This window comes from Garra rufa, chromosome 4, assembly GCF_049309525.1.
Source record: "Garra rufa chromosome 4, GarRuf1.0, whole genome shotgun sequence".
Classification (NCBI taxonomy): Eukaryota; Metazoa; Chordata; class Actinopteri; order Cypriniformes; family Cyprinidae; genus Garra; species Garra rufa.
The window spans coordinates 1,507,279-1,521,640 of record NC_133364.1 but is presented as its reverse complement, the minus strand read 5'-3'; the positions used below and the strand labels follow the sequence as shown (position 1 = coordinate 1,521,640).

The window sequence follows — 14,362 nt, the reverse complement described above, 5'->3', positions numbered from 1 at the left end:
AATTCATAAAAATTCTGAACTAATTAATGCATAAATAAATACATAATAAAAAAAAAAGAAAAATAATAATAATATAAAAGCAAAAATGTAAAAAGATGTAAAGCGTTTTTCTGCTTTATATTTTTAGTTTGAGGTGCTCTGAGGTCAAGAGGACACGCGTGACGGACAGAAGGACAAACACGTGGAGCGTCCAGCAGCAGATGAGGCTCAGGTGGGCCGCAGATGTTTCCATCAGAACATCGGGACAAACAGCAGGACCTCACAAGACTGTAAACACGCTACCGGAGCGCTGACGCAAGAACACAAGCGGCACAGCCAGCGGTGGAGCACAAAGAGTCTGTTGTGAGGCGTGCGGGTCTGCGGAGTGTTATTAAGAGCCTCAGATAACAAACCTCATCTGGAGATCAGCTCTGATCCACTGCATACAGATGAGGGTCGACCGAGGCTGAAGTTCAGCTGTATATCTGTCTTGTTTTTTCCTGCATGCTGCTTTATGTACTCTTGAGAACACGCAGTACCTAGTGTGTAGTGTGCAGTAGGCTGAGTGTGTGTGATTTGGCTGCTTCCTGCTGAGCACTAAATGAGTCGTTATATGACATGGCAAACACTGACAAACACTAAACCAGCAGCAGAATCAACACTATACACTGCAATATTTCCATCACAACAGCCACTTCTGCCACTGAATACAGACATGAAAAAATCCATGTCAATAAGTCAAATATTTTACTGAATATTATATAAATAAATACGATTTTTAAACTAATTAAATAATCATAAAGTAAAAATAAAATAAATAAGAAATATAAATGAATTAAAATAAAGAATAAATAAATACTTTAAGAAGTCAAATTAAATGATCATAAAGTATTACTATACAAATAATACATTAAAATTAATTAAGTACCAAAATAAAACTTTAAAAAGTCAAATTAAATAAGCATAAAGTAATACTAAATAAATAATAAATATAAACAAATTAATGAACAAAAATAAATAAATAAAAACTTTAGAGAGTCCAATTAAATAATCATTAAGTAGTAATAAAATAAATAACAAATATAAACAAATAAATAAATAATAAATATTAATTAATTAAAATAAAATGATAATACAAAAAATAACAAATTAATTAATACTTTAAGAAGTCCAATTAAATAATCACAGAGTAATACTATATAAATAATACATTTAAATTAATTAATAAACTAAAATAAATAACTGAATAAAAACTTTAATAAGTTTAATTAAATAATCATAAAGTACTAATAAAATAAACAATAAACATAAATAAATACTAAATAATAATAAATAAATAAATACTTTAAGAAGTCCAATTAAATAATCATTAAGTAATACTAAATAAATAATAACTATAAACAAATTAATGAACAAAAATAAATAAAAACTTTAGAGTCCAATTAAATAATCATAAAGTACTAATGAAATAAATAATAAATATAAACAAAAAAAATAATAAACATTAATTAATTAAAATAAAGGATAATAAATATAATAAATAAATAACTACTTTAAGAAGTCCAATTTAAAAAAAAAAAATCAAAGTAATATTATATAAACAATACATTTAAGTTAATTAATTACCTGAAATAAATAAATAAAGTAAAAACTAAGAAGTCCAATTAAATAATCATAAAGAAATACTAAATAAATAATAAAGATAAACAAATTAATGAACTAAAATAAATAATTGAATAGAAACTTTAATAAGTTTAATTAAATAATCATAAAGTACTGATAAAATAAACAATAAATATAAATAAATACTAAATTAAAATAATAAAATAAAATAAATAATAACAAATAAATAAATACTTCAAGAAGTCCAATTAAATAATCCTAAATTAAGTAATACTAAATAAATAAGAAAAATAAACAAATAAATAAATAATAAACATTAATTAATTAAAAAAATGATAATAAAAATAATAAATAAATAAATAAATACTTTAAGAAGTCCAATAAAAAAAATCACAAAGTAATATTATATAAACAATACATTTAGGTTAATTATTTACCTGAAATAAATAAATAAGGTAAAAACTAAGAAGTCCAATTAAATAATCATAAAGTAATACTAAATAAATAATACATATAAACGAATTATTAAACTAAAATAAATAAATAAAAACTTTAGAGAGTCCAATTAAATAATCATGAAGTACTATTAAAATAAATAAATATAAACAAATAAAAAATAATAAATGTTAATTCATTGAACTAAATAATAATAAATAAATACTTTAAGAAGTCCAATTAAATAATCATAAAGTAATACTATATAATTAATAAATATAAATACACTAATGCACTAAAATAAAAACATAAAAAAGTCCAATTAAATAAATAATAAACATTAATTAATTAAAAAATGATGATAATAAATAATAAATAAATAAATAAATAAATAAATAAATAAATAAATAAATACTTTAAGAAGTCCAATAAAAAAAATCACAAAGTAATATTATATAAACAATACATTTAGGTTAATTATTTACCTGAAATAAATAAATAAGGTAAAAACTAAGAAGTCCAATTAAATAATCATAAAGTAATACTAAATAAATAATACATATAAACGAATTATTAAACTAAAATAAATAAATAAAAACTTTAGAGAGTCCAATTAAATAATCATGAAGTACTATTAAAATAAATAAATATAAACAAATAACAATAAATAAATAATAATAAATAAATACTTTAAGAAGTCCAATTAAATAATCATAAAGTAATACTATATAATTAATAAATATAACTACACTAATGCACTAACATAAAAACATAAAAAAGTCCAATTAAATAATTATAAAGTACTTATAAAATGATAGATAGATAGATAGATAGATAGATAGATAGATAGATAGATAGATAGATAGATAGATAGATAGATAGATAGATAGATGTGTTAAAGCAGCATGATGATGATGATGTGTGTGTGTGTGTGTGTGTGTGTGTGTGTGTGTGTGTGTGTGTGTGTGTGTGTGTGTGTGTGTGTGTGTGTGTTTATTCCTCTGAAGAGAAGCACAGTTACCTAAACCACAGCAGCAACAGTGTTCAGGAAACACACACACACACACACACACACACACACACACACACACACACACACACACACACACACACACACACACACACACACACGCACACACACACAATGGTTGACAGATGTAGAGTTGTAGATGCTATCGGCGCTGGAGCGGTGGCCGTCTAGACGCAGGACGGGAAACACACAAACACACACAAACACACACTCACTCACCTGCTCGACGCGGATCTCATAATCTCCATTTAGCTTCCTTCCTCTGAAGTACTTCACCCTGAAAAACAGCACAGGAATCTCGTTACTCACACACACAGCATCCCAGACACGACCGGATCATCTCCAGATTTTCTGACATGCAGAGAGACTGCAGTATATAGCAGGAGTAGTACACTAGTGTGTTATTCTCTCACATTCATTCTCAACGTTTCATTTTCACATCCATCAGCTCACAGCACACACTCATTGAAAACACTGCAGCATTACACTTAACCCTTTCATAAATGATTGATTTATTATTTTATTTTTATTATTTTATATGTATTATTATTATTATATGTATACTAGTTTTTATTTAATAATTTATTTTATAATTTCATTTGTTTTATAATACATTTATTATTGTTTAATTTATTTAAAAATCACAGATTTTCTTAATTGAATAATCATATTGTAGTACTAAAATATAGAACAATCATTTTTAAAATAAATACATAAATAAATGCATTATAATTATTATACTTTATTTATAAATTATATATTTTATTATTTATTTTGTTATTACAATATTGTTATTATATTATATTCATAAAATAGAAGTTATTTTAGATTTATTATTTTATATTAACAATTTTGATTATGTGTATTATATTAATTGCTACTTTTATTTATTATATTTTATTTCAACATTTTTATTTTATTTATTTATTTATTTATTTATTTATTTATGTTTTACTTGTTTTTGTTAGATTTTATTACATTATTAGATCTTATTACATTGTATTACTTTTCCTGACTTTTTCTGAGATTTCTTTCTCAGATTGTATTGATTTTCATGACTTTCAGAGATTATGAGATTATCATATTTAAATTTTTCATGACTTTTACATATTTTATTATTTTAATGACTTTTATAGATTTTCATAATTTCTTCAGATGTTATTCAATTTCATTAATTTTTCAGATTTTATTTTCATGATTTTTACATATTTTATTATTTCCATGACTTTCTCAGATTATTAATTTTCATTATTTTACATATTTCCATGATGTTTTCAGATTTTATTCATTTTCATGAATTTCTATTATTATTATTTATTGTTATTATTATTATTATTATCATGCACGCTATTTTTTATTTTATGATTTATAAGTAATAAAATAAATAATAAACATAATTATAAATATATATATATATATATATATATATATATATATATATATATATATATATATATATATATATATATAAATTCATTATTTTTATTTATTTATAAATGATTTTATTATTTATTTTGTTAGTATATTCTATTCATAAAATAGCATTTATTTTAGGTTTATTATTTTATATTAATTATTTTTACTATGTTTATTAAATAAATTGTTACTATTATTTATCAAATTGTATTTCTAAATTATTATTAAATTATTTTACATTTATTTTGCTATTATTATTTATTGTAGCATCATCTTCAGTGTGTTATCAAATAAAACCGAATCAAACTTAGATGGAAACAGCTTGTTAAATCTACAAAGTCAAAGTGCTGATGCTGTTTGGTGTGAGAGCGGGCGATCGAGGCGTCGTGAGTGCAGATGGACTGAGGTGAGAGAGAGAGAGAGTGTATGTGTGTGTGTGTGTGTGTGTGTGTGCTGACAGACAGAAGGACGGACAGAAGCGGAGCCGGTCTGTGTGGAGCGATTGTATCCTCACACCGAGCAGCAGCGCTGGGAAAGAGGCCCTGTCCGTCAGGGGCCCGTCGTCTCCCAGAGACCCTCTGGCTGCGCTCAGGAATGCACAGAGGAGCTGACAGACAGACGGATGCGCAGACAGACAGACACACAGACAGACAGACAGACAGCATCTGTTCTCCTCATGTGTGTGTGACGTCTCCATAATGACGCATTGAGAGAGAGCTATTCTTCAGGACTATTCTGTGTGTGAGACGTGGTTCAATTGTCTCGGTCTGTTTTCCGCTGGTCGAGACTGTCGCTCCACAGACAGCGGCGATGTGTTTCACAGGCGCCTGACTCACTGCGGCTCTAAATGAGGGAATATTCCGGCTCATTCTCACATGAACTCTCAGTGTGGATCTGATTGGATGATTGTGATGTCCATCAATGCTGCTGGTGCTCTGATGGACTCTCACTCCCTCTAGTGGACAAACACTGTCACTGCTTCAGCTCACAAAAATATATTCATTTACAATAAAATTATGAATTTATTATTAATGTAATGTTTTTCAGGGTTTAATAATACATTTATATGATTTTTGCACTTGCTTGATTTAAAAATGAAGAATTAAAAAATTATTTGGTTGAAAAATGATTTAAAACATACAAATGGCAATTTCTCAGCAGTTTTAAGTCAAAAAATGCACTGTATATTCATTTGAGCAATTTCCTTTTTTTTTTTTAGATTTTATTAGATTATTAGATCTTATTAGAATTTAGATTTTATTGATTTTTATTATTTTTCATAATTTATTCAATTTCATGAATTTTTCAGACTATTCATTTTTATGACTTTTATAGATTTTCATTATTTTTCATATTTCATTCATTTTCATACATTTTTCTGATTTTATTAATTTTTTACGACTTTTATACATTTTCATTATTTTTCAGATTGAATTACTTTCATGACTTTCATAGATTTTCGTTATTTTTTAAAATTGTATTAATTTTCATTAATTTTTTGTTTTTATTTATCTTCATGACTTTTATAAATTTTCGTTATTTTGTTTTTAGATTTGATTCATTTTCATGATTTTTATCAATTTTCATATTTTTTTTTTAGATTTGATTAATTTTCATGACTTTTACATATTTTTTTTATTTTCATACATTTATTTTATTTTATTAATGTTTATGACTTTTTTATGAAACTTTATGAATTTTTTATTATCCAGCATTTTTAAGAATTCAATTCTTAAATAAAAAAAGCAGTTGTCGAGGGGTAAATTAGAATCTAATGGTGATTTAAACATCTTGAGGCCCTGCTGTAGATGAATAACTTCCTAAAAGCAGCTCTAAAAATACTGTGATGTTATAGTTTAGATCAAATGCCACTGTTACTAGTGTAAATATGTGTTGAGTGATCTGTGAGTGTTGTGTTTGGTGTCTCTCACCAGTCTGTGTGCGGCTCATCGATGACCAGCAGGATTTTGGGTTTGCGTACGGTGGGTTTAGCAGGCGGAGCGGCAGCAGCGGCGGCATCTGCGTGTGCGGCGGAGGCTTTGGCCTGAACGGCGCTGGCGATCTGAGCCGTCTTCACCACGCTGGAGAAGGAGCTGAGGAAACCCCCGGGGCCGGCAGACGGGGCTGGGGCTGGGGCCGGGGCCGGGGCCGGAGCAGGGGCCGGGGTCTGGTTTGTGGTCTGCTGGCTCTGCGGGGCCGCTGGAGGCGGGCGGCGCTCTGTAGCCGGAGACGCTGGAGAGCTGGTGGAGCTGGACGGACGCTGCAGGTCCATCATGTAGCCGTTGGGCAGGTTGGCTACAAAACTGCTGTCCGACAGACGCCTGCGCAGGTAATTCATGATGACGCCGTTGATTTACCTGAAACACACACAAGTTAACCTCAGTGACGTTCATACTTTATTTTCATTCATTTTCAGGGCTGTTTCAGATATTATTGTTAATTCTGTGACTTTTTAATGCATTTTTTATTAATTAGATTTTGTTAAGATTTTTGGCAGATTTTATTAATTAATTTCAATAAATTTTTTGTCAGATTTTGTTAATATATTATTTTTTATACATTTTGTCAGATTTTAATAAATTAATTGTCATAACTTTTTTGTCAGATTTGATTAATTTCCACACATTTTGTCAGATTTTAATTATTTAATTTCCATAACTTTTGTCAGAATTTAATTAATTTAATTGCCATAACTTTTTTTTGTCAAATCTGATTAATTTCCATAACTTTTTTTGTCAGATCTGAATAATTTCCACACATTTTGTCAGATTTTATTTATTTGAATTTGCGTAACTTTTTTGTCAGATTTTATTAATTTCCACACATTTTGTCAGATTTCAATTCATTCATTTCTAAAACTTTTTTTGTCAGATTTGAATAATTTCCACACATTTTGTCAGATTTTAATTAATTAATTTCTATAACTTTTTGTCAGATTTTGTTAATTAATTATTTTTTATTCATTTTGTCAGATTTTAATAAATTAATTGTCATAACTTTTTTGTCAGATTTGAATAATTTCCACACATTTTGTCAGATTTTAATTAATTAATTTCTATAACTTTTTGTCAGATTTTGTTAATTAATTATTTTTTATACATTTTGTCAGATTTTAATAAATTAATTGTCATAACTTTTTGGTCAGATTTGATAAATTTCCACACATTTGGTCAGATTTTAATTATTTAATTTCCATAACTTTTGTCAGAATTTAATTAATTTAATTGCCATAACTTTTTTTGTCAAATCTGATTAATTTCCATAACTTTTTTTGTCAGATCTGAATAATTTCCACACATTTTGTCAGATTTTATGTATTTAATTTCCATACATTTTGTCAGATTTTAATTATTTGAATTTGCGTAACTTTTTTGTCAGATTTTATTAATTTCCACACATTTTGTCAGATTTCAATTAATTCATTTCTAAAACTTTTTGTCAGATTTAAATACTTTCCACACATTTTGTCAGAATTCAATTAATTTAATTTCCATAACTTTTGTCAGAATTTAATTAATTTAATTTCCATAATATTTTTGTCAAATCTGATTCATTTTCGTAACTTTTTTTTTGTCAGATTTGAATAATTTCCACACATTTAGTCAGATTTGATCAATTAATTTATTTCCAAACATGTTTCATAAATTAATATCCATAACGTTTTGTCAGATTTTATTAATTTCCATTAATTTAGTCAAATTTTGTCAATGAATTAATTTCCACACATTTTCATATTTTATAAATTAATTAAGTTCTATAACTTTTCGTCAGATTTGAATGCATTTCTGTAACTCTTTTGGTCAGATTTGATTAATTTCCATAACTTTTGTCAGATTTAAATTAATTCAATTTCCATAATTTTTTTTTTGTCAGATTTTAATTAATTTCCATAACTTTTTTTTTGTCAGATTTGATTTTTTTTATACATTTTGTCAGATTTTAATTATTTAATTTCTATAACTTTTTTGTCAGAATTTATTAATTATTTCCACACATTTATTCATATTTTATAAATTAATATCCATAACTTTTTTGTCAGATATGAAGAATTTCTTTTCCAGCTCTAGTAATCCAATATTCTCTCACATATCCAGGTTTTCCAGAGACTGAATTGTGTTGTTCAGTAAAAGTTGAAGTTGGTGAAGTAAAAAGAGAGCAGTAATGTTTTGTCTTAATGAGTCATTAGAATAAAGAACGTTTGACCGCAGGGATCCACAGCAGACTCTAATGAAACTCGTCCACTTCACTGATCAACACAACCAAACTCTCAGTCTTACATAAGCCATGCGAGAGCGCGCTCACTTCTAGAAGATCTGCAGATCTTAATTAAGCAGCAGCAGTGTCATTAACACAGCAGTCGCCTAGCAACCGCTTCCGCTTGATCACATGACCTCTCACTGATCAGATGATGGAGCATCAGCAGCTAATGAGCTAACACTGAACAGTCTGCACAACACAACATAAAATCAACAATGGAATTGAAGAGAAATTCAAATAGATGCAGAAAAGAAAATATCTCAAATATACAATGATCAGTAACATTTTACAGTAAGGTTCATTAGTTAACATGAACTTAGAATGAACAATACTACAGCATTTATTAATCTTAGTTCATGATAATTTTAGCATGTTAATGAAGATTCAACGTTTAAAAAATTCTAAATGAATTAAATTACTAAAATTCTTGGAAAGAAATTAAACAATAAGAATTTATCTTAGATTTTATATAATAATGAAATAGAATATAAAGAATGAATTCAATAAAATACAGAATAGAATAGTTACAGAATAAAACTGAATTTTTGCAGAAAATAAACTAAATTAAATAAAGATATTAATTAATTTTCATAACGTTTCACGTCACATTTTGTTAATCATTAAATTTTCATACAGTTTGAGTTTGAGTTTAATAATGAATCAATTTCCATATATTTTGTCAGATTTTATTAATTAATTAATTTCCACATATTTTTGTCAGATTTTATTAATTAATTTTCATAATTGTTTGTCAGATTTTATTAATTATTCAATGTCCATATATTTTATCATATTTTATTAATTAATTTTCATAAATAATTATTTTCAATATATTTTGTCAGGTTTGATTAATTAATTAATTTCCATATATTTGTGACATTTTATTAATTAATTAATTTCCACATATTTTGTCAGATTTTATTAATACATTTTCATACCTTTTTGTCACATTTTATTAAATAATTTTTTCCATATATTTTGTCAGATTTTATTAATTAATCATATTTTGTCAGATTTTATTAATTAATTTTCTTAACTTTTGTAAGATTTTATTAAATTCAACATATTTTGTCATATTTTATTAATTAATTAAATTCCATATATTTTGGTCACATTTGATTAATTTCAGCATATTGTGTCAGATTTTAATTAATTAATTAATTTATTTATTAATTTCCATATATTTTGTCAGATTTTGTTTATTAATTAATTTCCACACATTTTGTCAGATTTTATTAATACATTTTCATAACTTTTTGTCAGATTTTATTAATACATTTTCATAACTTTTTATCAGATTTTATTAATACATTTTCATAACTTTTTGTCAGATTTTATTAATACATTTTCATAACTTTTTGTCAGATTTTATTAATTTCCATACATTTTGTTAGATTTGATAATTAATTATTTAATTATCATACATTTTGTCAGATTGTAAATAATTTCCATACACACAAACACTCTCTCTCTCTCTCTCTCTCTCTCTCTCTCTCTCTCTCTCTCTCTCACACACACTCACACACACACACACACAGCAGATGGCACACACAGCGGTGTGCAGCCCACCGCAGACACACACACACATCACGTGTCTCCGGCAATCCCAGAATCCCCTCCTGAAATCCAACGCAGGTAAACACTGGATTACTGTGAAAGTTTTGAGTTGAGCTGTAGAGTTTTCACCAGCTCACACACACACACACACACACACACACACACTGACTCTCACACTCATGCTGTGAGCGGATGAGGCGTATCGCAGCACATTACAGCTGCAGAAGCTCTGTCTCATCCCCGTCAGGCGCTTTGGAGGCGAGCGTGTGTGTATTAATGCTGCTGTCATTACAAAGACCAGCTAAAAATACTGAACACGCTGCAGGACTCCACATACAGACTCACAGCGGAACGCTTTCAGCGCCTTTCTGAGCTCAGATTCTCCAACACGCGGGTTACGAACGACACGAGCGTGAGGAAACCATCATGAGTGATCCTCATCAACACACTCGCACTCAGATATCACATCAGCAAGACTTTGATTGTCCTTTCTGGAACATGAAAACCTTCTTATTTATTGCTTATTTTGCATTATTTATTTATTTTACTTTGGTTCTGTTGCACGCTTCTTCAAATACTTCTGCATATCTTAATAAACACAATAAAGTGTCCATGAGCTTTGAAAAACTATAGAAACTCTTTGTAAACATTTAACATTAATGTTATTAAAAATGTAATAACTTAATGAGTTTAATAAAAAACAAATTTAAAAATCTTTCTTAATAAAATTTTCCAAAAAAAGAGAGAAAAACAAAGGAATCAGTTTTGAAAAAAAAAACACTATGTAAAAGAAAAAAAGATCAGTTAAAACTGAGTTAAAACTAAATAAAAACCGAGGAAACCCTAAAGAAATAAGCTTTAAAAAAATAAAAAAAATAAAAACATACAAAAAAGCACTATATATAAAATAAACATTTAGCATTATTGCTATTTAATAATTTGAAAAGATTAATTAAAGATTATTTTTTATTCAAAGGAAAGAGAAAATGTCAGAGGAATAATTTTTTTTATTAAATTAAAGGTCAAATAAATAAATAAATGACTAAATAAATAAAGAGGTTCTCCCAAAAAAAAGAAGAAAAACACAAATAAATGAGCTTAAAAAACATTAAAAAGCACAAAATAAAAATAAACATTTGTCATTATTACTATTTAAAGATTAGAAAATATTAATTCCAGATTAATAATTACAGAGGAATAACATTTTAATTCAATTAAATGTCAAATAAATTAATGAATTAATGACTAAATAAATAAATAATTTGTGGAAGTTCTCCAAAAAAAGGGGAGAAACCCCATATAAATGAGCTTAAAGAAAAAATAAAAAGCACTACATAAAAATAAACATTTATCATTATTACTATTTAAAGATTAGAAAATATAAATTCCAGATTCTTTTTTTATGCAAAGAAAATAGAAAATGTCAAAGGAATAAAATTTGAATAAAATTAAAGTTATAATAAATGGTTTTCCAAAAAAGAAAAAAAAAAGAAAAAAAAAAAGACTTGTGCTTAAAAAACATAAGCACTATATTAAAATAAACATTTAGCATTATTGTTATTTAAAGATTAGAAAAGATTAAATACAGATTCTTTTTCCAAAAAAAGAGAAAATTTTAATTGAATTTAAGTTGAAATAAATAAATAAATAAATAATTTGTAGAGGTTCTCCAAAAAAACTGAGAAAACCCCAAAGAAATTAGTTCCAGAAAAAAAAATATAAAAAGCACTATATAAAAATAAACATTTATCATTATTGCTATTTAAAGATTAGAAAATTATGTTTGTTTTATTCAAAGAAAAGAGAAAATGTCAGAAGAATAAAATTTGAATTAAATTTAAGTTAAACTAAATAAATAATTTGTGGAGGTTCTCCAAAAAAGAAAACAAAAGTTTAAATAAATTAATAAATAATTTTTGGAGAGTCTCTAAAAAAACTGAGAAAATAAATTAGCTTAAAAAAAACATAAAAAGTACTGAATTAAAAATAAACATTTATAATTATTGCTATTTAAAGATTAGAAAAAGATTTTTTTCTATCTAAAGAAAAGAGAAAATGTCAGACGAATAAAGTTAAAACAAATAAATAAATATTTAAGTAGAAGAAATAAGCTTAAAAAAATTAAAAAGCACTATATAAAAATAAACATTTATCATAATTGCTATTTAAAGATTAGAAATTTTTTTTTTTCATATATATATTAATTTATATTAATAATAATATGATATATATGAGGAATGAGCTACAGAGAAGAGGGGCCCATTACGGCTGACTTTTATCCAAAATCATTATCATCAATAAATTATCTTTGATGGTCTGTAGGTTAAACCCCATGCTAACAATAAAATCAGCATAGAAACAAAAGAAAAATACCAATGTCAAGAGAACACAGTATGGGGAATGTCAGTGTACAGCTCCAGCACACAACAACAATAACACCCACCCACAGCTAACTACACTAACTAGAACATGCCAACCAGCTGGAGTGTGACGCGATGACGTCACCGGGACAGCAGCGCTGATTTTGACGGACGCGTCGCGGCTGATTGACAGCTCAGTCCAAACACATGAATCAAATGAGAAACGAGCGCATGCGCAGTGGGACGCGACATCTAACGGCTTCTCTCAGAGAATAAACGCTCGTTTATTCACAACTGACCGCCGGACGCAAGACTTACAAGTGCTCAGATATTTTCACAATCAATAATTAACGAGGATTAAACGAAGCAGAAGTGAATAAGGGCGGCTGTGAGGCTTGAGGAAGAATAAATCGATATGTGAAGGGATTCCCTCACCGACAGCAATATCAATATCCGTTATAACAATCACAGCACCGCTAATATCTGTGTACACACATATAATGGCGTTTTCATAATTATCCGTCACTCAAATGTGTTATTTTACCTCAGAGCATCTCTAAATATCCACCCGGGAGAAGAAAAACACAATATTCGGGGTGTTTATTAAAATACATAATAACACTCAGTGCTAACAAACGAGGAAATGCAATAAGCAAATTAAATACGTAATAGAAATAACAGCAGATTTGCTTTATTTACCTCTGTAACGTCTGCGCTCGTGCCACACCGACTCCAGCAGCAGCGCTCGCGCTCACGGTGCATGACGGGAACGTGCGGGACTCGCCGCATTAATTCACTCGCATCCGATTGGGCGAACGATCGCTCCTCATGAATATTTAATGAGAGGCGCTCACATGCGCAAGCGCAGAGCTGTGATGGATGCGCTGCTAGGGATCTGCACCAGTGGAAGAGATGCAAAGCTATATCGATTAGATTAGTGAAATACCATTGATAAATAAGCCGACACCCGTCTGTGGCTCATTACAGTACCATATGTTTATCCTTGACTGTTTCATTGTTGTATTTCAGTGTCTATTCCTCTTATTGTGGACTATCAAAGCACAGTGTTGCATCAGATTTCGCACATACTGTAAATCAGTGAATAATCAGTGAAATGAAATGTGACCCTGAACCACAAAATAAATAAAAAACAAAACAAAACTGAGATTTATACATGGCTGAGATACAACTATTTGAAAATCTGCAATCTGAGGGTGCAAAAAAATCTAAATATTGAGAAAATCGCCTTTAAAGTTGTCTAAATGAAGTTCTTAGCAATGCATATTATTAATCAGAAATTAAATTTATAGTAGGACATTTACAAAATATCTTCATGCAACATCATTTTTGGCTTAAAAAAGAAAAACATGATTTTTTACATACTGTAAATCAAGACCCTGAACTACTAAACCAGTCACAAGAGTATTTTTTTTTGTTTGTTTGTTTTAACTGAGATTTATGCATACATTTATGCATGGCTGAGAAACAACTATTTGAAAATCTCGAATCTGAGGGTGCAAAAACATCAAAATATTGAGAAAATAGTCTTTAAAGTTGTCTAAATTAAGTTCTTAGCACCGCATATTACTAATCAAATGAATTAAAAGCAGGACAATTTACAAGATATCTTCATGCAACATGATTTTTACTTAATATTTACTTAATAATTTTGGCATAAAAGAAAAATTTATGATTTTCACTCATA

General features: G+C 27.7%; 1 protein-coding gene across 1 annotated transcript; it reads right to left on the bottom strand.

Moving 5' to 3' along the window:
- Positions 1 to 231: 231 nt before the first annotated feature.
- On the bottom strand, positions 232 to 13,425 carry LOC141333394 (synapsin-3-like). The gene is made up of 4 exons (XM_073838376.1): positions 13,357 to 13,425; positions 6,415 to 6,840; positions 3,287 to 3,344; positions 232 to 357 (listed from the first exon to the last, which is right to left on the bottom strand). The coding sequence occupies exons 2-4, from the start codon at positions 6,819 to 6,821 to the stop codon at positions 232 to 234; spliced, it is 591 nt and encodes a 196-aa protein (XP_073694477.1). The 5' UTR covers positions 6,822 to 6,840; positions 13,357 to 13,425.
- Positions 13,426 to 14,362: the final 937 nt, after the last annotated feature.

Coding starts and splice junctions, on each gene's coding strand:
- LOC141333394 (XM_073838376.1), bottom strand. CDS start 6,821: ATGAATTACCTGCGCAGGCGTCTGTCGGACAGCAGTTTTGTAGCCAAC. Junction 3,345..6,414: donor GATGAGCCGCACACAGACTG/GTGAGAGACACC, acceptor GCTGTTTTTCAG/GGTGAAGTACTTCAGAGGAA. Junction 358..3,286: donor ATGAGATCCGCGTCGAGCAG/GTGAGTGAGTGT, acceptor AACACTCCGCAG/ACCCGCACGCCTCACAACAG.